This window comes from Amorphotheca resinae (assembly GCF_003019875.1).
Source record: "Amorphotheca resinae ATCC 22711 unplaced genomic scaffold M430scaffold_5, whole genome shotgun sequence".
NCBI lineage: Eukaryota > Fungi > Ascomycota > Leotiomycetes > Helotiales > Amorphothecaceae > Amorphotheca > Amorphotheca resinae.
This window is the reverse complement of record NW_020194475.1, coordinates 912453-937598: the sequence shown is the minus strand read 5'-3', so window position 1 is coordinate 937598 and position 25146 is coordinate 912453. Positions and strand designations below refer to the sequence as shown.

The 25146-nt window shown below is 47.7% G+C and overlaps 12 protein-coding genes across 12 annotated transcripts; 6 read left to right on the top strand and 6 right to left on the bottom strand.

Moving 5' to 3' along the window:
• Window positions 1–806: 806 nt before the first annotated feature.
• On the top strand, window positions 807–1539 carry M430DRAFT_100475 (hypothetical protein; the record flags this gene model as incomplete). The annotated part of the gene is made up of 4 exons (XM_024860636.1): window positions 807–887; window positions 940–945; window positions 1007–1198; window positions 1249–1539. Coding segments are annotated over 4 exons (570 nt in total), but the record flags the coding sequence as incomplete, so codon positions are not given.
• Window positions 1540–2239: 700 nt separating this feature from the next.
• M430DRAFT_49982 (hypothetical protein) lies at window positions 2240–2896 on the bottom strand (the record flags this gene model as incomplete). The annotated part of the gene is made up of 2 exons (XM_024868106.1): window positions 2240–2438; window positions 2562–2896. 2 exons carry the CDS (start codon window positions 2894–2896, stop codon window positions 2240–2242), a joined length of 534 nt encoding a protein of 177 aa, XP_024721560.1.
• Window positions 2897–3076: 180 nt separating this feature from the next.
• Window positions 3077–4394, top strand: M430DRAFT_34618 (hypothetical protein). The gene is made up of 2 exons (XM_024866587.1): window positions 3077–3289; window positions 3492–4394. The coding sequence occupies exons 1-2, from the start codon at window positions 3242–3244 to the stop codon at window positions 4374–4376; spliced, it is 933 nt and encodes a 310-aa protein (XP_024721559.1). The 5' UTR covers window positions 3077–3241; the 3' UTR covers window positions 4377–4394.
• A 550-nt stretch (window positions 4395–4944) lies between these two features.
• M430DRAFT_18450 (hypothetical protein) lies at window positions 4945–5649 on the top strand (the record flags this gene model as incomplete). The annotated part of the gene is made up of 1 exon (XM_024863876.1): window positions 4945–5649. The coding sequence occupies one exon, from the start codon at window positions 4945–4947 to the stop codon at window positions 5647–5649; it is 705 nt and encodes a 234-aa protein (XP_024721558.1).
• Window positions 5650–6701: 1052 nt separating this feature from the next.
• On the top strand, window positions 6702–7405 carry M430DRAFT_27346 (hypothetical protein; the record flags this gene model as incomplete). Its single annotated transcript, XM_024865587.1, has 3 exons — window positions 6702–6784; window positions 6839–7266; window positions 7380–7405. 3 exons carry the CDS (start codon window positions 6702–6704, stop codon window positions 7403–7405), a joined length of 537 nt encoding a protein of 178 aa, XP_024721557.1.
• An 800-nt stretch (window positions 7406–8205) lies between these two features.
• M430DRAFT_100799 (hypothetical protein) lies at window positions 8206–9821 on the bottom strand (the record flags this gene model as incomplete). Its single annotated transcript, XM_024860659.1, has 2 exons — window positions 8206–8952; window positions 9006–9821. 2 exons carry the CDS (start codon window positions 9819–9821, stop codon window positions 8206–8208), a joined length of 1563 nt encoding a protein of 520 aa, XP_024721556.1.
• Window positions 9822–10346: 525 nt separating this feature from the next.
• M430DRAFT_34616 (glycosyltransferase family 31 protein) lies at window positions 10347–12290 on the top strand. Its single transcript, XM_024866586.1, has one exon. It carries the CDS (start codon window positions 10587–10589, stop codon window positions 12168–12170), a length of 1584 nt encoding a protein of 527 aa, XP_024721555.1. The 5' UTR covers window positions 10347–10586; the 3' UTR covers window positions 12171–12290.
• Window positions 12291–13007: 717 nt separating this feature from the next.
• On the bottom strand, window positions 13008–13799 carry M430DRAFT_27343 (hypothetical protein; the record flags this gene model as incomplete). The annotated part of the gene is made up of 2 exons (XM_024865584.1): window positions 13008–13656; window positions 13729–13799. The coding sequence occupies 2 exons, from the start codon at window positions 13797–13799 to the stop codon at window positions 13008–13010; spliced, it is 720 nt and encodes a 239-aa protein (XP_024721554.1).
• A 2191-nt stretch (window positions 13800–15990) lies between these two features.
• M430DRAFT_18445 (hypothetical protein) lies at window positions 15991–17999 on the bottom strand (the record flags this gene model as incomplete). The annotated part of the gene is made up of 3 exons (XM_024863875.1): window positions 15991–16014; window positions 16077–16683; window positions 16774–17999. The coding sequence occupies 3 exons, from the start codon at window positions 17997–17999 to the stop codon at window positions 15991–15993; spliced, it is 1857 nt and encodes a 618-aa protein (XP_024721553.1).
• A 667-nt stretch (window positions 18000–18666) lies between these two features.
• Window positions 18667–19937, bottom strand: M430DRAFT_34614 (hypothetical protein). The gene is made up of 4 exons (XM_024866585.1): window positions 19686–19937; window positions 19480–19636; window positions 19405–19432; window positions 18667–19286 (listed from the first exon to the last, which is right to left on the bottom strand). Exons 1-4 carry the CDS (start codon window positions 19849–19851, stop codon window positions 18774–18776), a joined length of 864 nt encoding a protein of 287 aa, XP_024721552.1. The 5' UTR covers window positions 19852–19937; the 3' UTR covers window positions 18667–18773.
• Window positions 19938–20673: 736 nt separating this feature from the next.
• M430DRAFT_41611 (hypothetical protein) lies at window positions 20674–21076 on the bottom strand (the record flags this gene model as incomplete). Its single annotated transcript, XM_024867489.1, has 3 exons — window positions 20979–21076; window positions 20834–20923; window positions 20674–20771 (listed from the first exon to the last, which is right to left on the bottom strand). The coding sequence occupies exons 1-3, from the start codon at window positions 20998–21000 to the stop codon at window positions 20674–20676; spliced, it is 210 nt and encodes a 69-aa protein (XP_024721551.1). The 5' UTR covers window positions 21001–21076.
• A 400-nt stretch (window positions 21077–21476) lies between these two features.
• On the top strand, window positions 21477–24261 carry M430DRAFT_101398 (hypothetical protein; the record flags this gene model as incomplete). The annotated part of the gene is made up of 6 exons (XM_024860702.1): window positions 21477–22177; window positions 22233–22437; window positions 22485–23125; window positions 23175–23466; window positions 23515–23868; window positions 24052–24261. 6 exons carry the CDS (start codon window positions 21477–21479, stop codon window positions 24259–24261), a joined length of 2403 nt encoding a protein of 800 aa, XP_024721550.1.
• Window positions 24262–25146: the final 885 nt, after the last annotated feature.

Genomic DNA, 25146 nt, shown 5'->3' with positions numbered 1-25146 from the left:
ATACGAGGCTCAACCCTTCACTACTGGCTACTTAGGGACTTGCTATTCGCCGCAAGATCGTCACAGCCGAAGCATCATAGGCTCTCCTAGCCCAAACGCGGCCTTGACGGGCACGGTTCGGTCGACTCAGCCCAGTTTGCTTCCCAGTTGAGGCTTCTTCCTCCAACGGATCTCCACTCATTCGCGACACGCCCAGGGACAACGGCTTACGGCTTATGTTTCTTCGGGTACCTGACACCTCCATTAATAAATAAACACTCTACACTCTACAGCGCAAACTCTACACTCTACACTCTACACTCCACATCCTTCTCTCTACACCCTTCCTCCCTCTCTCGATTCTCGATTCTCCGTTGTCTGAAGAGCACCCGGCTGCACGTTTCTCCTTCCTGCCCACCAGCCCGGCTCGCATCCCCAATCACCCATCTACCTGCCCTTTGCAACCACCCCAGAACGCGGATAGAGCTCTCTGGGATTAAGCCCTTACCTTTGCCGGTGTATGGGTCTTCAATAAGAATCGCTCCCCGAATACCATACAACCCCCCTTCACAATGGCTCAACCACAGGCACAGAATGTTATGCGAAGGTACGTTCGAGTATTCGATGGAAGATAGACTCTCGGCATCTGCCAATTCTTCTCCGTAAAAGAGAATCTATATAGCTTGGATTGGGATTGTTTCGGCAGTGAAGAGCTAGCAGCATGCCCAAATCAAATGGCTGCCTGTCTCTATTTGACCAGTGTTCGTGGATGGAACCAATTACACTAATTTCATCCTTGATGAATGAAATCATGCTGACAAGCATGTAGGAAATTGGTCATAATTGGGGATGGTGCTTGTGGTAAAACTTCTCTCCTCAGTGTGTTCACACTTGGGTATTTTCCAACTGTACGTTGCCCAGAATCCAATTGAAGTATTGGATTGCTAACACGTATCACAGCATTATGTGAGCGCTCAATCTGATCAGCTCAATTCCTTCTTGGATAGGTTCTAACCCTCCATTCCAGGTCCCTACGGTCTTCGAGAACTATGTCACAGACTGCAGAGTCGATGGGAAGAGCGTACAATTGGCATTATGGGATACAGCAGGACAGGAAGACTACGAAAGACTGCGACCCTTGGCATACTCAAAAGCACATGTCATCCTCATAGGATTCTCGATTGATACCCCCGATTCTCTAGATAACGTCAAGCACAAAGTGCGTCTCCTCCCCTACTACATCCAGCACATATTAATCGTGATTCACAGTGGGTTGAAGAAGCAAACGAACGATGCCCGGGCGTTCCAATCATCCTAGTTGGACTAAAGAAGGATCTTCGAGAGGACCCAGTTGCAATTGAGGAGATACGGAAGAAGTCACAGCACTTCGTGGGTCCCAAGGAGGCAGCAGATATCGCACACGACATCGGAGCACGGAAATATCTCGAATGTTCCTCTCTGACTGGTGAAGGCGTAGACGATGTATTCGAGGCAGCAACACGGGCTGCACTACTTACATTCGAGAAAGGAGAGGGAGGTGGGTGCTGTGTCATCCTATAAGTTGGATCCGATCCCGATTGAGCGAAACACGAACCACACGACGACACATACACACAGATGCCTGGAAGGCATCCATGACCACTGTATCACCTCTACGGATACCTTTCTAATCACTTAAGCAAAGTTCTCCTTGTGCACAGCATATCGGCTCGACCGCGGATTCTCATCTTTGGGTGTTGAATTCGGCACGATATGGAAAAGTCTTTCGTTCCTGAGCGATGAATTATCAGCGTTGTGCTAGATTTACACGTACTCTGGAGGGGTTAGGGTCTCTAAACCCTTTTAATGACTGATCACGACATACAATTCTGGTCTTTACACAAACACTCCTTTCTGTTATTGCTGGATTTTCTGACATACCCGAGCGCCATAATCGATGGACGGATGGAAGGTTGACTGGCGTGAATGCATTGCTTGCGTGGAATTGATATGCGTTGGGATAATGAAATTGTTCGAGGGACGAACGAAGGCATGGATGATTGATTTGTACATATGATACATAGTGCAAGAGAGATCATTGAACATGCCGTTTTGCTTGCTTCAAGACCCCCCTTTGAATTCTCCTTACCACAGGTATTTTCCCGCTCTTTCTTTGATACCTTTCGCCGTACCGTGATACCTCAAGCATTCGCTCTCTCCATATCTTCAATCCGACTTCCACTCTCCACGGCATATCTTATCCCCTCCGACCCCTGATAAATCATCTAGTCCACCCATGGTTCCACGGCTCCTTACCCGGCGTCTCAGTCTGAAGTCTGGCATACTCAATCGGCACACCGCCATGGCCATAGATCCCCTTCTTCTCCATGGCTATTCTGTAGAGTCTCCCGGCGTCTTTTGAGCCCGGTGGGTCCATCGTCCGCAGTTCCTCGCAGGCTGCGTGCATAGATTGATACATACTGTCCGAGAGAAAAGAAGTGTATTTGTTAGTCTGGGAACTCCTTCTAGGGACTAAGAATATGGCAACAAGGGGCATCAAAGGGGAAAGGGGACGGGGAAAGATATAGAACCACAGGACATACCGATATAATTCAGCCTCCTCCTTCTCCAACCGTTTCCGCCGGCTCAACATCCACGCCCTATGGATCGTCCAGTGTCGTAGCGCACGCATACGCGACAGCCTTAACGGCCGCGGCGTCTTCGGATGCTGCAGATGGTAGCGGATGAGTGTTATTCGGGGGTCCTTGCCGGGTTGTTTCTTTGACGGTCGAGCGAGGAGTTGTGGGCTGGTGCTGAAGGGCTTGGATTGGGAGAGAGGACTGAGCGTTGTGGGTAGGGAGGGGCGGGAGGAGACATTGCGAAAGGTTTGGAGGAGAGGCGTCAGGAGACGAAAGAGAGGGGATGTCGAAGGCGCCATTGTGTCGTCGCTCGCCCGATCGTGGTTCTGCGAAAGTTGAGCGGCTGGTCGTTGATGCTGGATGAGCTCGAGATAAATTTCGCGAAGCTCGAGGTTGGAAACGGGGTCACGTGCTGTTTCAACATGGCGGACGGCAGCTGCCTGGGACATAAACTGCACGGAGTTCAGCGAACTTCATCCCTAACTTCATACCTTCGTACCTTCATAAGTGGGAGGTTTAACGAGCAAAATTTTGTATTTATCTTTGTCCAGCGAGTTTAGAAGGTCGTTCAAGTGAAGGACTGCCGATAGTTGATGATTGAGGTCTCGAAGTACCACAAAGCTCACTTTCCGCAAAACGGCACGATGGCTTCTTTCAAAGGGAGCTCCAGAAAAGGCATTTTACACCAATATGTAAGATAAGCCCTGAATCTTGCTCTAGCTGAAGTGATTTGAATGTTACCATGGCCGCGTTCGAGTTGGACAAGGCAGTAGAGAGTCGTTTCTGTCCCCACTATTCTCTTGCCATATATTCAGAAGAATATTCGTCTTAATTCCGTTGACATCTTGTTCAATCCCAATTACATCTGTCATAGCCCAGCCTGACACGCCACAGACCTCCCAGCTCACGGTTTTCGAGCACACACCACACCCAACCTCAGAACCCCAGAACCTTCTGATCTTCGTTGGTGGCCTCTTCGGCGGCTTGCTCACAACGCCCTATCCCACAAGAATCGCTGCCACCCTCCCACCTTCCTGGAGCCTGGCAGAAGTCCTCCTTTCTTCGTCCTACCTTGGCTGGGGCATATCTTCCCTTGACCGTGATGCCGACGAACTTGCCAAATGTGTATCCTACTTCCGGACCATCAAGTCCGGTAAGATAATCCTGATGGGCCATTCAACCGGCTGTCAAGATGTCATCACATATCTTACGGGCACGGGCCACGAGACTCGTCCTGCTATTGATGGAGGCATAATTCAAGCTCCGGCTAGTGATCGAGAGGCAATGGTTATGGCTCTCGGTGAGGAGGTTTTGAGCGAGACCTGTAAGATAGCCAAAGCGATGGTAGAGTCCGGGGATGGCGAAGAGATCCTTCCGAGTAAAGTCAGACATGGGTTTTTCGCCCCGACACCGATATCAGCACGGCGGTGGCTGAGTCTAGCGAGTCCGGATCACGATGGAGACGACGATCTATTCAGTTCGGACTTGAGCGATGAGCAATTGCTGAAGACCTTTGGTGCATTGCCGGCTAGGAGTCCATTGTGCATCTTGTTTTCGGGCAATGATGAGTACATGCCGAAGAGTGTTGACAAGGAGGCTATGTTGAAGAGATGGATTGAGATTTCAAAAAGAGGGAAGGGTACCGTCGATGAGGTGCACTCGGGAGTTTTGGCGGGCGCATCTCATGATCTGTCAGGGAATCCTGAGGAGGTAGTTAACGGGCTGGTGAACAGAGTCCTGGGATTCTTGAATGGATTGCCGACACAGTCTCACCTATAAGTCCTCATTAAATGCTATATTTGGGGAATATGATAGGAAGTATTTCTCCCCTAAGAATAGCAATGAATGCACCTTTCCAATTACTCAGAAAGTCTGAGTCCCTAGAGTTGGCTCAATTATCTCATAGGTGATCTACTCAAAAGTCTGAGCTCCAAGAGTTGGATCAATTACCTTATAGGTAACAAATATTTTCATCATCTTGATAATTTATTTCTGTTCAGATTGCTGTCGTGAAATTGGGAACAAACGAGTTAAGCGAAGTGAAGTGTAAAAGGGGGAGAAGCGCGACTTGGATTTGTTTACTTTGATAAAGGCTCGCGCTTGTTTCCTTGACCTTCGCCCAAATTCACCTTCTTACCAGACACTTCAATCGCTTCTAAAGGTCCTTTCTCAAAGATCGCTCTTAGATCTTGAGACAAATTCTTTGTTCAGACGAATTCCTCCTCTCTCCTGTAAGTATATTATCTTCACGTCCGCATACTCTTCGATCCTGTCAACAGATCCTCTAAGTTTCTTAAGGCACCCTGTGTTTATACCTAACCTTCTGTTAGCAAGGTGATTGTCCAAGATGGACATATCACACTTCCAGCGCTTCCTTGCTGCACAGCAGAATGGATTCGAAGCTTTCTTAAAGGGCTGTGGCGGTATTGACGAATACGAATTGCGCAGAGAACTAGAGATGCACGTCAAGAAGATGCAACGTGCACTTGCAACAGGTCGACCACTTAATGCTACTACTGTGTCTCCTGCCCTGCAAGTATCTCGTTATAATACAAGCACGACAGACATGTCCTCCTTTGTGACCCCTACCAAGAAAGCCACCCCGAACGAAAGAGCTGAGCCAAGCAGATTTGCATTAAGCCTTCCTAGCAGACCTGCTGCCGCAAGTGCCTTATTCAATGAGAGATACGGCGCGAAGAGACGTCGCTTTCAACATTCAGACACGTCTTCTTCACAGGCATCCGAGGACAACAAGCTTCCAGGCAGTCCGAACCATCCTTCTACTTGTACGCCAAGTAAGCGCCGTCTCACGACCCTAACCCCGCCATCACGAGCCAAGCCTATCAACCAAGAGGATGTAGAGAAATCATGGGAGGCGAGGGAGAGGGCCCTGGCGATCAATCGGGCTATGACATCTACTGGATCTCCAGTTCAACGACACGGATTTGCTGCTAGCCGTAGTGCTGGTCGTGGTAACAGTACTGTTCGAGGTAGCAGCACTGTTCGTGGTAGCCGCACTCTCCGTAACAGACGTGGTCGCGGTTTCTATTGATCAGAATTGCCTCTAGATTTTGGTAAGTCACAACTTCTCACTTTAGAGGATTATCACTAATCTAAAGCAGACCTTGAACCATTGTACAACCCTTAACTTCTCGCCCTGGTTTTCTGACGGCTTGCCTTGTCCTGCTTGATTACCCACATGCCAACTTTCTCTACTGCTTTTGTTCCCGTGGGTTCTCTCATCCTTACTTCAATTTTACCCATCTAACTTTTATCTCAATAGATGTGTCATCCACTGAATAGAGGGACATCTGTGGGATTCATTACTGGCAATTGCTTACTTTTGCTTTTATTCCCGTAAGTCCTTTCACCTTTACTCTGAATGTACTTATCTAACATTATCAACACAGACATGCCATCCATTGAACGGAGGGACAGCTATGGAATTCATCACTGGCAACGTTTCTTTTGTATGCTGAGCTAAAACTGGGGAATAAGTCAGACGACCACAGTTGTAATGTCTGTAGGATACACATGCCTCTTGTATCCTAGCTCTTGATACCAAATATGAAGAGGTTCACAGTAAATACTATAACTTCTCGTGAGATCTTGGGACGATCTAATAGTGACAAAAGTAAACAAAAGACTCTACCAATCTATAAATCACGTGATACCCCTTTCCAAGGCCCAAATATTGTGCTCCTAAACTGTTGGCCTCTTAGGTTCCTATAGATAGCATTTGGAGAGGTAACCTGAAGATGGAATGCAGTTTACATGACAATCTAGTAGTAAATATGTCCTGATGAAAGAGAAAAAACAAGAATATAAAGCCAGTGTAGCAAGCCATGACCCTCCTCTACAAGGTCTAAGTAGCCTAAAACATGTATAACAGAATCTGAACTCAGATGATCCCAGATATTCACTACTGGCCACGAGAAAGAGGTCGCGTAAACACTAGACAACAACGTGAGCTGTTGTTTATCTTCTCACAAAAGCCGCGCTTTAGAACAACACTGATCCTTAACTTTTACAAAGATTTCGCGCTCCAGCCTCTAAAGTAGGTTCTCTTCATGACATCCTATAATAAAAGATCGAACAGACAAAATGGCAGACAACTCCTCTAATACAGGCAACCCCCCACTGATAATCAATATCCCCGCCTGGACAGGTCAGGTAGGTCCTGAATTGTAAGTCATTGATATAGAGATTTTAGGGAGAGTGGTCTAATGAATCGATCTTAGTGGGCCGATAGTCACTATCAAGATCATCTTTGACTCGGGACGGCCGATTGATGAAGCAGCAGGGGACCGTCCTGATACTGCTGAGCCTGCCACTGAATCCGTCAATGACTCTGCCGACATAACTACTACTGGACCTGTTGCTGAGCCAGTTGCTGAGGATATCAGTGAAATCACAACTAGGACTGCCACTAGGCTTGTCATTGATTCTGCTGCTGACTCTGCCACTGAGCCTATTAATGAGTCCGACAATGTCTCCTCCGACAGTACTACTGCTGATGCCGCTACTGAGCCTGCTGCTGAGACCGCCGCTAACTCCGTCAATGACTCTACCAACGTGAATCTCGAGACAGCCATATTTCTGGTCCACCAACATCGCATCTGCAATGCATCTCCATACTTGAAGCAGGTGTTCGACAGCAAGCCGCAAGGTGAGATTCTGACATTCGACGACATTGAACCTCTTGATTTCACCTATATCATCTACTGGATGTATATTGGTTTTATAAAGCAAATAGGATTCGTTCATCCAACACTTATGCAGCTCGGTGGGGTTTGGGACCTAGCTGAGCGTATGTTGATGCCCCGCCTCCAGAACCACCTCATCGGTGACATGGTGCCCGTTCTCATAAGGGATCTGATCAATAGACACCCGGATTATGAGGTCGAGGAGCAGTTCGGGAAGTTCATGCTGGTGGTGATGGGGCTCGAGGATAAGAGACATAAGTTGCGAGAGCTGGCGGTCATGGTGTTGGCGAACTGCGTATCTGAATCCTTCCGCGAACGTATGGTTATGTTGTTGGATGAAGATACCAGGCGGGAGCTTCCGGACGATTTCCAGAGATGGAAATGGGGAGAGATAGAGGACATGGAGGAGATATATATCAGGCGCCTCTCGGTTCCCGTGCTTGATATAGTCACTTGAGAGATGCGATGTCCGCCGAGGGTAGCGTGGTGAATGGATCGTAGAAGGGTTTTGGTAAAGAGAGAACTCACTTACCAATCGATGCCTCTTTGCTACTATATGAAGCCACTCAAACCCTAGCGTATCCTTCGCATCATGTGAACCAAAACGTGAAGAGACGGTGCCTCGATTCAGGCCCGGGAGAGAGGATGTTGGGATTGCAACTATGCTTAGAGCATGTGGAGGAGATCCACTTAGTAATTCGTGGCCTCAAAGAGAAATGCTCAATAGTTGTATCAGTGTCCACCGCAACGCCGCGCATCGAGAACTTCCAGTCTCGAACCAGGGAACTGCCTGGTCTTGAGGCATACCGAACCATAGGTAATCTACACACCCTTTTGTGTGCCTCACCACGCTTCAACGATATCACTCCTAATACCGTCTACATATCTCCATTATTCCTTGCTCATGCACTAGCCTGACCATTCCTCCTCCCTACGTAGTCCAGAACTCTCTTTTTTCCAAAGTCCCTCGCCCTCTTCCATTTGCAATAGAGCACCAATGCATCCTTCAACACCACAAAGAGACAACCCCCTACGATACTTCTTCCCCACTTTTCCTGGAGCAGGCCCTTGGCACCGGCCCCAATGCTCTTTTTCGTTACCCAGTCCTTTGGCAGTGTCACTTTGAGCAGGTCGCCCATGATCGAGGAAATGGTGGGGAAGAATAAAGCGCCCATGACTGTGCTGGCTACGACCGATGCAGAAATATTGCGCCGGAATCCGAGGTTGTTGCCGTTCCGACCTTGTTGTAATTCGGGTTGATTGACGCCTCCTGCTAAGGGACCTTCTTGCTCCTGGGGGTTTGCTACCTCACCACCAGCTGCCTGATTTCGATCAGCAATGGCGCGTATTTGATTTTCGACATCCCTTGGGTCCATGTTATCTGGATCACCATTGATAAACTCCAATTCCAGATCAAAGAGCTCATCGCCATCACCTCCATTCTGTTGTCGAGCTATTTCTTCCGCGGTTTCGCCATCGCGAGGCCTGCGTTGGACTGCGGCATCCCACTTCCTTTCGAGATCGCCAAAGGTATATCGGTAGAGTTCGTTATAGAAGGCGTGGAGGTAAGGAATGATTGCGATGGTTGCTGCGGGCGATGGGGGCCATTCTTGAAGACGGATGTAGCTGGAGGGACGGAAGATGAGGTACTACAAAACTGTTAATGCTATGAAAATTTCATAGGGGGAGAAAATAGACGCACAGTAACAGGGATGGTAGCAAAGAATGGTTCCGCAAGTCTCGTTCTCGAAAGTATGAGTGAAGGGGCAATTAACGGAAGGCCAACAAAGAGTTTCCAGTGCGGGATGAAATCTGCTGATGGCAAAAACGGATCAAAGCTCATCGATACCCTCCGCAAAAACCTTGATACCGTATGCAAACTTAATCCACTCTGGTCCGGTTGTATCTGATTTGCAACTTGTAAATCGCGCGTTCCCCACAACGCTATAATCTGATATGCTTCGTCACGTCCAAACACCATTTGCAATGTATTGATTCCATACATCAAGAATCCCGAGTAGAAACATGCAAACACAGAACTGAGTGCCGTAGGTAATATCAACACCTTTGCTACTCGTTGTATACCCTCCACGGTCAGGACTAGGTAATCTCTAGGTCGCTCGATCTGAATCTCGGTATGACATTGTGGACAGACGATATGGCGAGTGGAAGCTAATTCGCCAGGTCTAGGGGCTTCTTCGGATGTGATCCATTCGAGGAGGCATTGCTCATGTGCGGTAAGGGAGCAAGGACATGGGTTGCGCCACTCTGTATCAGGGGGATCTTCAGTAGAATCTTGTTGGCAGATCCAACAGCGACGGGGCTCTTGCGTCGGTGTTTGGGGGGGTTGGTGTAATGGGATATCGGAGGAAGTAGGTTCTGAAGAGACGGGTTGAGTATTAAGAATGAAGGTTTCGGGACTTGATTCTGGTTGCGACGAGGGGCCTTGCGGGAGGGGTTCGGCCGTTTGTTCTAGGGAGGAGCGCCTTCGAGAGGCTTGAGATGGAATAGAGGTCATCCTGAGGTTTGTGGGGGATGAGCTTCAAATAAATCGCGAGAGAATCCTAAGTTCATCTCGATGCTCGCATCATGTTGTGTGTTTGCCGCATATTGGTTCACAGTGGCTGAATGTCGTCAACGGAAAGTGAGGCTCAAAATGTGCCTTGCGGGAGGGGACCGAGGCTAGCATATATGTACGGCGCTAGACCCAGAACGGATAATTCTTCGAAGGAGAAAAGAAGCCTGATAGCAGAGACATCTGAATCAATAATCTACCCGCAAAGATTATTTCAGCCTTCTTGCAGCTTTCAGTCCCGATAGTAGCGCCGTCTTTGGGCTCTGGACACGCTGCTGTCCAGGCGTTCTACCTTCTCTAACCACGATTGCGAGCGCCTTTCCTCCGAAGTCTCTCGCCACCAGACAAGACGGAATGGTCTTCCCATCATCCCAAGGTACATGCATGTACCCTTTTACCCGTGAAGGCACGGTGTCGCCGAGGTCCCTCTCGAATTTCTCCGCGCCTCTCTAGAATTTACGTATAGGGAGGGATATTTCCATCTTATATTCGAATCCTTAGATTGAGATTGTCTATTTAAAATACGGGGAAGGATTTATTCAGCATGCCTTATCTAGCCAATCCCAGCAAGCCTTGACCCCCTCTCCCAGAATCTCATTTTCAAGTCACCCCTTCTCTCCCTTCCAACATCCACGACTCTTCTCTCTTCCCCTCCTCCTCCCCCTCCTGAGTGTCCATCTCACGGTCCCTTACCTATGTAGCCGGATCATGGTTCCTCGACGAATCTTTCTTCTTGTCGTCTTCGCCACCATCTTTACGTTCATTTTCTTCGCCGCACGACCACTACCCTATTACCTCAACGACGATGCTTCGCTGAGAACCACCCTCGATAGACTCCATTCGGGTTCCACGACCCCCAAAGGCCCCAAGCCGTCGAGTTGCATCGAACACCTGGGCTGGCTTGAGCCCTACCAGTTCACTTCGCCTATACAATATGTGTCCCGGGACATCATTGCGCGACCACGGGCGGACGGGCAGCGACCCTCGCTGACGGTCGTGGACCAGCCTCTCTTCGAATCCTTCGCCACGGTCAATTTGGCAGAGTCGCAGACCCTGCGCTCTGACCGCTGTCTGCCTCCCCTCGAGCTCGAAGTCCCCCAGGGTTCAATGATGCCCGTCGACGCATCGAACATGATCTTCGGCCTGCAGACGACGATCGGTCGACTCAGAGACACTGCCAAGCACCTGGCTCGGTGGCTGCCTCATACCGGCGCACGTCTGTACGCAATTGTGATCGATATTCGCGACAACCATGAAGCACGAGCCGATAACAACGAGATGAGGATCCTGGAAAAGCAGATGCGGAATCAGGGCATCAACATCAACATTCTGCACCCAGTCGTAGCCTCTGATACCTTCGCCCAACGCTATGTCTCCCTTGTGAATGTGATGTACCGAGCCCGAGACGACAAGACACAATGGATTGTTACCATCGACGACGATACCTTCTTCCCTTCCATGTTTAACCTACAAAAGATGCTGGAGCAACATGATTGGCAGAAACCTCATTACATAGGGAGCCTATCTGAGGATTGGTGGGCAGTAAATCACTACGGCCTCATGGCTTTTGGCGGCGCAGGAGTCATGCTCTCCTTGCCGATGGCGAAAATAATAGACGAGCATATTGCTGAGTGCAAGACGAATCTGCGCACCACCGCGGGCGACGTCTCGATCATGGACTGTGTATACCGCTTTTCCCCCACCAAACTCACGCATGTCCCTAGCCTGCATCAGGTAGATATGCACGGTGATTTGTCCGGCTTTTACGAGTCAGGACGCGAGATCCTGTCCCTGCACCACTGGAAAGAGGGGTCGGCTGCCGGCTACAAACTGGAGATGGAGAAGATGCACCTCGTAGCCGACATCTGCGACAGTTGTTTTCTGCAACGCTGGCAATTTCAGCACGATCTCGTCCTCTCTAACGGGTTCTCCATCGCCGCCTATCCCGAGGGACACCTCTCGGGAAAGCGACCCGGTACCATCGGTGGCACCGTCGACAAGCTGGATCTCGACTTGATGGAGGAGACATGGGCCGACGAAATCAACGTCCTGCACTCCTTGGCGCCGACGCGTGAACGGCTGAGTGAGGAACAGAAGGTGGATTACAAGCTCTTGGACTCCATGTCGGTCGATGGCAGCGAGGTAGGCGCGCCGGGCGAGAAGGTCATCCGGCAGATATATTTCAAAGAGGGCGGCGAGGGCGAGGGCCGCGACACCGTAATGGTGCTTAATTGGCGGAGCGGCCCTCCCGCACCCGCACCCGACAACACGGGCACGGACAGAGGCGTATAGGCGTTCCGGGACTGGCTTGTGCATAAATAGCATCATATCCCAATTCTTGTATTTTTTTCGAGCATCATCTGGGCTGCGCAGAGCAGTGGTCTAGTACTATATATACAGAGACAGCGCATGGCGTGCTTGCGGCTTGCAAGCCTGGACTTAGCAGGTCCTTCGGTAGGTATGTACCTGCCTGTATGTAGCATTTATACGTCTTATAGATGAGACGTGGTAATTATGGCCTTACTGTTCAATGGAGAAGCTTATTCTCCAGATCTTCCCGAGTCTTGACTCCTCCATTCGCATGTTCGATCACTTTGTCGCCGGCAGACCTCAGAAACACACTTGCAACTTAATCTTCAATCTGATCAAATACTTGGTACGCATGGCTAGCCGGCTGGCTGGCTCGTGGGATTAGTGCATCAGTTCATTTGTGTCCCGATATGCAAACAAGACATCGACTTCGCTGAGTCTCTGTATGTCCGGGAGGGAGTCAATATCTATACTTATTTATCTAGGGGAGACTCGAGAGATGGCCGGGGAGCAATGGTTCAAGGTCCTTAAGAGGGGAATTCAGGGAGGGGAATTCACACCAGATACTTATACCTATCATTTGTTTCTAGAGAGTCATGGTTCTGGCTTTAACTTCGGATTGGTAATCTGAGTGTATAGTGTCCATTTTCTACCTGATTTCCTGTCCTACTCCGAGCAAGGCTCTGCCAGATCCCCATAAGCGATTTCCGTGTACATCGTCAATCTTCAGATACGCAAGCTGTTTAAATGTCAGGGGTGTATCTTGAATTTTGATGTTCGACTCACCCTACCGTCAGCATCTTGTTTGATTTCTCGTCTTCAAGGCACCTCTACCCAGAAATCCTGTACTCGTCCGATCGAAAGATCGGCTCTGTCTCCAAGCATTTTCGAGAGTTCTTTCGCAAGATCTTTAGTGACTTCTTCAGTTGCGTTATCCACCCATTGTAAAAACTTGGCTGAATCCGGAGACAAGGCCACAGCTTGAATGAGTAGTCGTTTGAGTGCTGTCGGTTCTCCATCTTTATATGCGTAGCAAATCAGCGGCGTGATATTTTCCAGAGTGAGGACTTTCACAAGTGTGTAAAGAAGTCCCATAACCTCATTTTGTAACTCGTAGACATTGCAGGTTTTAGCAAGCATCCAGAGCATTGCCATCAGAAGCTCTTTCTTTACTCTCTTCCCATTAGAGTTGGAAATTGGTGCAAGTGAAACCCCCTGCATTGGCATGCTGCTTGAAAGGATATCGTCTTCGTATTTGATCTCTTTCGTATACAGCCAATGTATCAATACCCCAAACAACCTAGACTCAACGTGCTCCAGTCGCATAGTTTGCGTTTCATGCTCGACGAATGGACCTTCGAACGCAGTTTTGAAAAAGGTCGAATAATGAAACATGAGGTCTCTGTGGACTACGAATTTGGACTCCTCTTTTCCGACAAGAATAGTGACGAAGGCTGGGTTCGGCGCACTATGGCATTCATTAGTCAAAGCTGAAAATGATACACCAGTGGTTAGAATTGGTGTTCACAGCAGTACATACGTGAAGCTTGGCACTTTCCGAGCAGCTCTTGAGGGACCTGGTTTGGCCCAAGAATAGCCTGAGGGTGCCATTGGTGTGGGTAGTCGGTGGGGCTTGATGGTCTTGTTGTAATGGGAAGATAGGTTGGGAGAGTCTCGTTGAAGATCGATAAGAGAAGGTTTTCCGTCGAGCACCTACCTCTAGGTACCTAGGTGAATTATTCGAGAGTCGACACTGCGAATGAAAAATGACAGCCCGAACGCAACCTCACCTTTTGTTCTAGTGCAAGAAGAATCTTGTTAGCAGGTGGAGGAAGTATTTTGAAAGTGAGGGACTTAAGTCTTTATGGCTCTCTGTTGATTTGGCGACTTCATAGCCAATGTTTCAAACTCTGGTTAAAGCTCGTCGAGGAGGGTCATGCTCAGATCTTCGAGTTCAGGATTATATGATCTCAATCTCAACCGTCCGAGAATATTAAAGAATTGTTTCAATTGGCAAAAGGACATTCAAAATGAGATATCCATGGTACTACGTAAACTAGAATATTAGAGTCTTCATCTAAACACAAAGCGACGGAAGTGCGAAATATAGAAAGGCCAAGCGCGATCGAGCCTCACACTGCTCGCAGTCAACGAAGCAGTGAAAATGGAAATCAACGAATTACAAACGGTGACAGTGAAACAAGTTTAAACACAAATTGAGCCAAATCATAAGTAGCTGCGGGGTATAATTTGAGGCAGGAGAATAATTTGCTCAAAACCTACGCGCGTGCTGCGGCGTTGTTGAAAAGGGGGGTCGATCATGTGATTCTCACGCATACAAGAAAAACACACAGTCGCGCGTTCAAAATCCAAGGCAAATCCTTCATCATTGTTGCCTATCAAATTCATAATACCCTTGAATTGGAGTAACAATTTATTTGACCCGAGCTATCAAGAAGAGCAGCAAAAATCCCTCGATCTCTCGGGAATCCTCCAGTCTTTATTATACCTTTTTGCGTCGTGATTTTCACTGTAAGTTGAGACCTTCCAATATTGACTGTTTGGTGTTGATGTTCAAATAAATATGCACCGCATTAAGGGTTGGTAAAGAAGAGTCTATATAACTTATGAAGTCTTTGCTGGACCTCTATCAGGACTTTCTGTTATAGAGCCCGATTACAAATTACTACAGAAGCTTTCTTCCAACTCTAGACACAGATTAATATTAGAATAGAAGAGCCTCTTAGACCTTTTTCTTGATTATTTTCTTTGAACGTACAGAATGTTCTATGAATTTCGGGTACTTATAGTCGTTCGAGGATGAAAAACGGTAATGACAGCCGGATATGGAAAAATCAAGAAACGAGTCTTCAAACTCACCCTAGACTTGACGAACTATTAAAGAGATCAACTTGGAAGATACCACACAATTATCTATGGGAAGACGTACTGTCCAAGGTACAAATAAGAGGTAACTCCTGTTGCCTTCTGCGTACATACACCAGGGTGACCAGGCAACGGGAGTTCACAAGGGATGCCTCTGTCTCTCTTTACTGTAAGTCAACCCAAGAAGAATAATAGAAAAGTAAACGACAACAGAATTAATAGACGACAATGGATTGAACGGAATAATAAATGACAACAGGAAAGTAAATGACAGGTTGGCAACAGAGTGGTAATTGACAACAGAACGTCTAGTAAACGACGATATCACAAGGTTTATGACTACTAATGAATGAAGGAAGAAAGGATAGACATAAGACTCGAATGATTCTAGTGAATAAGAAGTGGTTGTGCCATGTTTGTTGCTAATGAATCTTTGAATCCGAGATACAAAGAGAAATGAGGGATCGAAAAAGGACTAAAACACGCTATAATGAGAAGGCAAATGATTTCTACCATGGAGTAGGAGTTGATATTTGCAACACTGTCTGTAAGGATAATGCCACTATTCAGATTCTCCTTACAGAAACTTGAATGTCACGTACCTAGACTCTAGGGAGGTAGTTTTGGCTTTTCTAATAGAGTAGGTTATAAGACGATGTAAAGCTAAGTCAGAACATGATAAAAACACCCAAGAAGGACTGAAACTGATCTGTTGTACAATAATTAGTTATTCGTAGTACTCTGTCTGTGTTTTTCTGCTTGTTTATTATTCGTATTTCTTCGGCCACTTCAACATCTAGTTCCATCCATTGTCCCAAGAGGGAACTCATAGGTACCTTTCAAGAATCTGTATGCTACTAGACATTAATTCAATACAATTCATGTGTGAAAGGTAAAATATCCTCCGAAGACCCCTCTACACACGAATGTCCCATTCGGACTGCTCGACCGTCAACCATTGTGAGAGCCCTTTCTTTATATCTCCTCTTTCTTGATACTCACCTCCTCTACAAAATACTTCAGTAAGGAGTGGCCTATAACCTTGTGATCAGGAACTGCGGCAAGTTCCCGGACAAGAGCCTTGGTGAAATCATCCTTCATAGCCATCGGGAACTCTTTCAGCCACTTATCTATATTACCCTCATTAACGACTCTGGTCATCTGCTCAGCTGCCATTTTCTTCAGGAGGGTATACTCCTCGGTTTCATAAGCATAGTGACAGAATTCCTTCATTTCTTCCTCCGTCGGCTCGCCATCCTTTACGCTGCACAACTTGATCGCTACCAACTCCATGGCCTTGTTTTGGAGGGTGGGGAATAGACATCTACCCGCGACGGTCCACAGCTTGGCAGCCTCCAGCAATGTTAAGGGTCGATCGTCGGCCAGTTCAACCTTTTGTGTGTAGAGCCAGTTCACAAGAACTCCAAAGATTGGAACCTCAACATCAGGCAATTCCATAGTCTGATTATCACGTTCGATGAAACTCTTGGGTCCTTTTTGGAAAGCTTTGTCGAAGAAGGGCGACTGTATGGTCGCGCTCTTGTGGAGGAAGAATTTAGCAAGATTGGCTCCCGATCCAACAAGTACGGTCACCATTGGTTGCGGAATGCTGAGAATGTTTAGCTCGGTCTCAAAAAGCACAAGGTTAATGGATGAGAACGAGTCTCAAATGCCGAAGGATAGATTATAATGGACTTACGCAAAATTGACGCCTTCCCTCAGTTTTGCATCAGGAACGGCAGTAGGAGGTTGCGGCGTCAATGCTATAGATTGCTTGTTGTCCTCACCTGACTTAGATGATATAGCCTGGCGTTTTGAATTCACTGCCGGGTTGCCTTCTATAGTTGGCTGGGGAGATGTAGCCTTACGTTTTGAGGACGCTGCCCTATCTATCTGAGACAATGTTTGTTCAAAAGACTGAGACTGTATGGTTAAATTAGACAGCCCAGCGGATTGGAATGACGTAGATGTAGGCTTTTCGTTTGCAGGTCGGGTGTAGTGGTCGGGATGTTGAGAAGTAGCTTGACGGATCTGGGACGATGAATATTGAGAAGTATTTGCAGAACTAGACTCGTAACCAGCTTGTTGAGACGTTGGAGACTGGTACAAATTTGATCCTGGATCACCGTATCTAGTTACTTGAGAGGATGTGGGGTTTGGGGAAGGGTTGTACAGCTCAGCATGCTTCAACAATGCGGGTGGCGAACAGGCACTCGAAGGTTTATTATAGTTGTGGTGTCTCAAGTTCTGTGTGCGAGAAGATAAAGAGTAATGGCTAGGCCATCTATTCTCGGACCATTCAGGCCGCCTAGGAAGGCCGTGATCGCTTGTGTTAGGTTCCTGATTGTAGTTGTTCGTCCTCCTGTTGTTGTTACCAGTTGACCTTGCCGGCATGTTGTATTCTGAAGTTCGATCTTCAGCTCGCCTGTTTACTGAGTAGCTATTATTGTTAGATCGAGAATCAGGCCCCCTAGTGTTAGAGGTGTTTTTCATTGGGCCCGTTAGAGTGGTCGAGCTAGGTAGCGCAGGTGTAGCTATTTGATTGCTCGCGGTAACGCGATTGCTTGGTATTTGATGCTCTGGTAGGTGGCCATAATCTGGAAAACAAGCAGGCAGCGCTGATGATTTGTAACGTGTAGCAGCGCTCCATGGCCTCCTTGCTTTCTTTGCAGGTGCGGGAGTTGAGCCGTCACCCGACGTCGCAGTTGGGGCGGTCGAGTTAGGTGGCGCGGGTGTAGCTATCGGACTGCTCGCAACGCGATTGCTTTGTATTTGATGCTCTGGTAGTGGGCCATAATCTGGATAAGAAGCAGGGAGCGCTGATGATTTGTAACGTGTAGCAGCGCTCCATGGCACCCTTTCTTTCTTTGCAGATGCGGGAGGTGAGCTGTCACTCGACGCCGCAGTTGGGTCTTTGCTATTCATCTTGCTGAACAGTTGAATTTTGAGCAACACATTGTAGAATCTAGATCACAAGGCTTTTAAGTTGTTTACACGGGTGGCTGAAGGATGTAAAGTCAACAGATAGCCCAGGCGGTCAGGCGAGCCCCTTTTCTAAGCGAGCACCTAGCTAAAATATGTCTACCTTATTAATCTACCCACTACAGTAGTGGCTTTCAATCGGAGATTTGGTGGTTTTGCATGTTAGTTTGAAAGCCATAGAGGGTTCTGTGAAGTTATACTTCGTGATCACTGATAAGAGTACGAATGAATGGTAGTAAAGAATAATATTACGGGAGACAACTAAAGCTCGTTCTTATTTTCTTTTCTTTTCTTTTTTCCTCCTGATAATAATATACAAAGATGGGGGGCAAGAATGGTAGAGGGCCGAGCCCCAAGTATCGGGATGGTATTGAAGGGAGGAATAGAATGAAGGATGAGCATCCAGGTCTTGGAGAATAAGGGTGGTGATATGTAAGTATGTCTAGACCATGGGAGGTCACTGAATGAAGAACAGAAATCATCTGTGCTTACTTAAATCATCATGCAGTTCGAATGATTGATTAATCTGTTGACAAGCAGAAATCAAAGCGCTCAAAATGATAGAAGGTTTCGAGTATTAGCAACTGAAACACAAACAGATGACAATTGGAGAAAACTAGACAACACTGTTATTGATTTAGAGCCCGCGAAATGCTTAGATGTTTGCCGTTATTTACACGGAGAGCAATACAGAAAAACAAACAATTTGTGTATTCCCTACATGTTTCTACCACCCGTGACCATGAGCACTTGCCCAGTGATATAACTAAACAATGGGCTGGCAACAGCCAAGATGCTCCTCGCCGCCTCGGTAGCTGTACCCGGTCTCCCCAGAGGAATATCTGCATGTGCATTTGCTGCCAAAGCACCCTTACCTCCCGGTATGCCCAAAGCAACCTTCTCCCCATCCGGCGTTGTGACAAATGCACCCTCCTCCTTTGCAGCTGTCAACCTCGTCAAAATATGTCCAAAAGCAATCGAATTTGCTCTAACGCCAAACTTCGGACCCCACTCCTTCGCAATAACCTTAGTCAACCCATTGATCCCCGATTTTGCGAGGCCGTAATTGGCTTGGCCGGCATTGCCGTGCACGCCTGATGTGGACGAGATGTTGATGATGCAGCGGGGCTCGCCGTCTGTAACTCGGAAATAGGGGGCAGCTTCGCGAACGAGCTTGAAGGGCGCTGTATTATGCAGTGCAATAATGTTGTCCCATTGCTTGTCTGTCATCTGATGGCCCAAAAACCGGATCAGCATCTGCTTCTTCGTACGCGGAGAAATCTATATCCAGCATCTCCCATTCATCTGCCAAATAGCGCAGACCCATAGTAAATTGGAGATGCTCTACCTTGTGGATTACGCCGTCCCAGGTATATCTGTGCAATGTCAGCATAAGCTTAACGATGTGGAGGGGGAAATTGACCCTGCATTGTTCACAATAATGTGAATCTTGCCATTCCCAAATTCAGCGGCCTTCTTTACGAGGTCTTTGAGATATTCGGCATCGAGCACATCACCTGGGACAGCAATGGCCTGGCCTCCGGATTTCTTGATGTTGTCTGCAACCAGTTGTGCTTTGGCTGGTGTATAGTGAGCATTGATGCGCGATTAAAGTCGGCAGGTTCTCACCTCCATCGATATCAGATACTATGACCTTGGCTCCTTCATTTGCGAAAAGACGGGCTGCCTCGGCGCCAATGCCCTGACCCGAACCTGTGATTATAGCTACTTGGCCAGCAAGCATGCCTTGAGGCCAGTTCAAGTGGCCTGCAATCTGTGCTGCGCGGGATGCCATAGTGAGAAGATATATGATCAGATTGAATCAATACGAAAAACTAGGATGGAAGCAAAGAATAGCAATCGTCGAAGGCAAAGGGTCATACAGGTCAGTGATTTAAAGTGTTGTTCCGACAAGCTGTGGTGGGGAAGTTGATCCCGGTCCATCATGAGCCGAGGCTTTGGGATTGTCGTAGCCTCGCCCTCCGCGGTTAAAGACTTTAGGGGCAAGGCTGAACAACAACCCCGGGAAGGGATCGGCTATCTGCTCATATAGGACCCAGGTACATAGACAGCCTCCAAATTTAGGGCCATCTTATCTAACATTCAAGCCATCATACTACCTGACTTCAGAGAGAGGGTCAAGGCATAGAGTATGAATCTACCAAGAATTACACGACCAACGACGATCCAGAGAGAAGACTCAGTCACCGAGGAAAATCAGCCGACGGTTGAAATGATGGGGTTAGAATCGTAGCATAGGTGCATCTTTGGTTTGGCGAATATATTAACCCTCAATGAATATCCGTCCACAATGTATAGGTCCTCCCTATGCCTGGATGAGATTCCGGTCGCTCCAAGCTCAACCTCAGAACCCTTCGAAGCGACTCCACATTGAACGTTCTAAAGTCGTTCTGAGATGGTTCCATGCCGATTTTCACATCTGCAGAAATAGACTGCGTCAAAATAAGCCTGTATATTGGTCATCCAATATAAACTCAGAGTTTCTGCCAGTATCAAGCCAGGGCTCCCATCATCGAAATCCACCAACGCCAAATTCACCATGCTTTCCGACCGTGGTCATGTCAACACGTAATATCTCTGCATATTTCTAGCTTATTCATTTCTTGCCGCTCTTCTTAATGCCCTGAGCACCGGTGTTGAGAGGACCCTTTGAACCCTTGGCTTTTGCCGCCAGCTCAGCCCTGGCTTTGGCATCTGGTAGAAATAGTTGTCAGTATGGAAAAGACAGATCTAGCAACTGTGAGCCAATAACTCACCAGCTCGCTGCTTCTCGAGGAATGCTTTGTCCTCCTCATCCAACTCCTTCGCCGCCTTCTTTGGCGCTTTCAGTGGCTTCGCCTTGCCTCCTGTTGGCTGGTATTAGTGGGCTGAATCAGGCTGAAAATGTGGGGTTCGGCTTACCTGCTCTGTCAACTCCACCCATGTTGATTATGTAGCTTGATGTCGGAGATATTCAAGTTTGAGATGCGCAAGAGCAGCAGGTGGATGGTGAGCGAGTTGACGAGCGGAGATGTTCGTGAAGGGTTGGTGGGGTTCCTTGTGCGATTTCGAGGTTTTTTGTCTGCGCCTCGACCGTTCTGCGCTAGAGCCAAAATAGTCTAGCTCTCTTTTCGCAACTTCAAATATCAGACCTACACCTTGCCGTCATGCAACACCACGACGACTACCATCGATACCTCCGCACTCTCTCCTGATAATAGCTTCGGCTTCAGTCACCGTCGTCTCTGTGTGATACTCGTCCATCAATAATGCGCTGAAGCTCTACAAGAGACGATAGATACCCGGTTGGGCTCTTCTCACATTGAGATCGTGCATTCTGATCCTTGGCTAACCCAACTTTCTACCACCATAAGGCAGGGGATTCTACCGTCTGAGTACAGAAAAGGCACAGCAGGCAACATGGCTTCTTCAGCCAGCTCTGATGAGGGGGAGATTCGTGATAGGGGTGTAGAGAAGGCAACTACGACGCTGCCTCAATTCGATGGCACTGTGGTTGACCGTCAAGACAGAAACCGATCTAGTAACTCAAATTCGATGTCTCCCGAACACGGATATAGGCCAAAGGACAGAAGGCGTTCCGAGAGGAGCAGGTCTCCGTATTCAGATCGACAGCCTCGTGGCTCGAAGAGAACGAGAGATGATGACTATCCGGACCGATCCCGAGGAGACCCACGAAGATTCAAGGTTCATTACGAAGACGTCTCTGCAGAGTATAGGCACCGTCCCCGAGTATCCTACGAAGACATAGATCGAGGCTCTGCCCCAATTCCCGAGCTCCGATACGACGAACGAGACAGATACTCGCAAAAACGACCACGGACTCGGAGTCGCTCGCCCTACAGATCGAGTAGAGGAGGGGACAGGAATGGACATGGTGGGCAATCACGTAGAGATGAGAATCGGTACAATGGTTATGATACTGGCAGATCCAACCCTTATGGTCGTGGAGACGTAAGAAATCGGGATGTGCAGGACCAGTCAGTGAGAAAACGGGGACAAAGCCCGCTGCCAGCTGATAACGCAAGACACGAGGCTAAAACTATGCAAGGGTTTTCACAGCAGCCTTCTGACCAACATACTAAGTCGCTTGAGCCAGAAAAGTAAGTCTCCCCGATTTTCGGTCTAATCACTGGGGCTATATTGACGGATTCCCAGGTCAAGCAGTGCAGCCGAGCCAGCAGCTATTGAAGCTCCTGAACCCGATCCTGAACCCGTCGATGAAGAAGCGCTGATTGAAGAACGACGAAGACGTCGCGAGGCGATCAAAGCCAAGTACAGAGGATCTGCGGCTCCTTTATTAGTACAGGCCTTGCAGCTTGGAGACAGGTCAGCCAATCAGTCTGAAGATAGCGATACGCCTGTTCGATCAAGTAAGTGTCTCACTCGGTCTTATAATACTGTGCTAAGCAACTACCAGGGGCAGAGTCGCCATCCGTCTCGACTCCAGATACCCCTCGAGGTCCTGGTTCACCGGCAGATTTTACGATTACAAACGATCAAGACCTAGTAAATAAGAAGGGGGATGCAGGCGATGCTGAAGATGATGGACCATCAGCCGCTGACTATGATCCTACCATGGATATGAGAGAAGACAAGCAGCGGGACGACAAGAGACACAATGAGGAGGTTTCTGCCGTAGCCTACGATGAGACCAAACCGACCACCGAACAAGATGTGCTTCTCCCTGCTGACCCCCTACCAGTCGAAGAGGAGCCGAGGAAGTCCAAAGACGACTTCGACATGTTCGCAGAAGATGATGACGATATGTTTGCCGAGGAGCCCATTCCGAATAGCAAGCCGAATGATCATCTTGACGAAGGGGCAAAAGCCGTGCCTATTCCGCAAGCGAAGGAACTCGATATCGGAATGCTTGATAATTGGGATGATCCCGAAGGTTATTATAAGATTATCTTGGGAGAGCTGCTGAATGGCAGATACCATGTCCAGGCAAACCTTGGTAAAGGTATGTTCTCTGGGGTCGTCCGAGCGATGGATGTGACTACGAAGAAACTGGTTGCGATCAAGCTTATCCGAAACAATGAAACAATGTAAGTCAGTACAATCACGCATGGGGAAAGTCACACTGACCTCACGTAGGCGCAAGGCTGGCATGAAAGAGATTGAAATCCTTCAAAAGCTCAACGAAGCAGATCCCGAAGACAAGAAACATATGATTCGATTGGTAAGACATTTCGAACATAAACAACACTTGTGCATGGTCTTCGAGAATCTCAGCATCAACCTCCGTGAGGTCCTGAAGAAGTTCGGACGTGATGTGGGCATCAACCTCAAGGCTGTTCGAGCCTACGCCCAGCAAATGTTCCTTGGTCTGAGTCTGATGCGAAAATGCAACATTCTGCACGCAGATCTCAAACCAGATAATATTTTGGTAAGCCTCCGTTTGGGTCAGACCCAAGACAATACTAATTGCCGATAGGTCAATGAAACTCGCAACATGCTCAAGATTTGTGATCTAGGATCAGCATCCGATGCTTCTGAGAATGAAATTACGCCCTATCTCGTTAGTCGGTTTTACCGTGCTCCAGAGATTATACTCGGCATGCCCTACGATTTCGCAATCGATGTTTGGTCGGTCGGGTGTACACTTTACGAACTCTACACAGGCAAGATCCTATTTACGGGCCGCACCAACAACCAAATGCTCCGGTCAATCATGGAGTGCAGGGGTAAATTCACGACTAAAATGCTGAAACGTGCCCAATTTGCACATATCCACTTTGATGAGATGGCCAACTTCAGGAGCGTTGAGCAGGACAAGGTTACGGGAAAGGTACGTAAATCTGTTTTTATTAGCCTTGACCACCAGCAAAGCATGTAGCATTGATGACATTCTTGCATCTTCAGCCTATCTTACTTGCCCTTCATCCAAATTACAAATAAATCACCTGCTTCTCTTCCTTCAAGTTATCAGAAGAATGAATGGACAGGAACATGTCTAACCTGCCACAAATAGGATACAGTCAAAATTCTAGCATTCACGAAGCCCACCCGCGATCTCCGAACCCGTCTGATGTCTGCAAGCAAAGGCTTGACGGATGTGGAGACGAAGGAATTGGCCCTTTTTGCTGATTTGCTGGACCGATGTCTCGCGCTCAATCCAGAGAAGAGGTGTACACCACAGGATGCATTGAAGCATCCATTTATTTCCAGGATGACGAAGTAGGGTAGGTGTGTGGGCGTTTTAGGTGGTTGATATGGGCGGAAAGGAAAGAATTTGCAAAAAAGGAGGAGTTGGGAATGCCTGGAGGGTGATAGCCAGGGGATGAACTATCGCGATCACTGATTGCTTACGTGCTAGTGCACCTATGAAACATACATAATGTGAGACTGAAAGAACCGAGCTTATTGCCTGCTTCTTGTACCTAGAGAGTATTTCTACTCTGATGTATAAATCAGCAATGAGAATAGATAGACTTTCAAGATTCTCAGACTTGATCGTACTTGTTTGCTTCCATAACATGAGACACATCTAGCCGGGACTGCCTGATCAAGACGGAGTGTAGTAGTTTTCCAGATTCTAGATAATTGCCTACCTACTCTCATGCTTTGCGCGAATAGACAGTTAATAGATTACCCAGGAGAGGGATAATTCAAGATCCTTCTTAAACGTGACAACTAGGACGTCGATTGATAGAGGGATAAGAAGGAAGCTTGCATAGCTTAGAAACGTCGATCAGGGAAGAGAAAGATTACGCCAACACATAAAACAACAACCTGTATCTACTGGAGTGCAAATCGTGGCTCTTAATTGATGAATGGAATAGATGAGAAGCATTGCATACCCTGGGTAGAATTTGAATCAAATATTTTCATAATATTAAGTAGCGGAGGAATTAAAAGAAGAGATGGTAAGATTAACCCAAGGTATCAACGGGGTAGATGACTGAGCTTAGAGACAGCCGTGAACGATATCCAAAATTGGGAGAAGTCTAACGCGAAGAAGGGAGAAAACATAGAGACCACCTTAGAAGATTTACCTCTGAAAGGTTTCTTGTCTTTTCCGTTATCTCCCTCCGCTCTTCTTTTTTGGGGGTTTTTTTTTTGGGGG

Excerpts from the sequence above, each read along its gene's own strand:
- M430DRAFT_34616 (XM_024866586.1), top strand. The coding sequence starts at position 10,587 with ATGGTTCCTCGACGAATCTTTCTTCTTGTCGTCTTCGCCACCATCTTT.
- M430DRAFT_34618 (XM_024866587.1), top strand. The coding sequence starts at position 3,242 with ATGGCTTCTTTCAAAGGGAGCTCCAGAAAAGGCATTTTACACCAATAT. Across the intron at positions 3,290-3,491 it reads AAGGCATTTTACACCAATAT|ACCTCCCAGCTCACGGTTTT; the intron begins GTAAGATAAGCC and ends GACACGCCACAG.
- M430DRAFT_34614 (XM_024866585.1), bottom strand. The coding sequence starts at position 19,851 with ATGGCATCCCGCGCAGCACAGATTGCAGGCCACTTGAACTGGCCTCAA. Across the intron at positions 19,637-19,685 it reads AGTATCTGATATCGATGGAG|CCAAAGCACAACTGGTTGCA; the intron begins GTGAGAACCTGC and ends ACTATACACCAG. Across the intron at positions 19,433-19,479 it reads ATTATTGTGAACAATGCAGG|ATATACCTGGGACGGCGTAA; the intron begins GTCAATTTCCCC and ends GACATTGCACAG.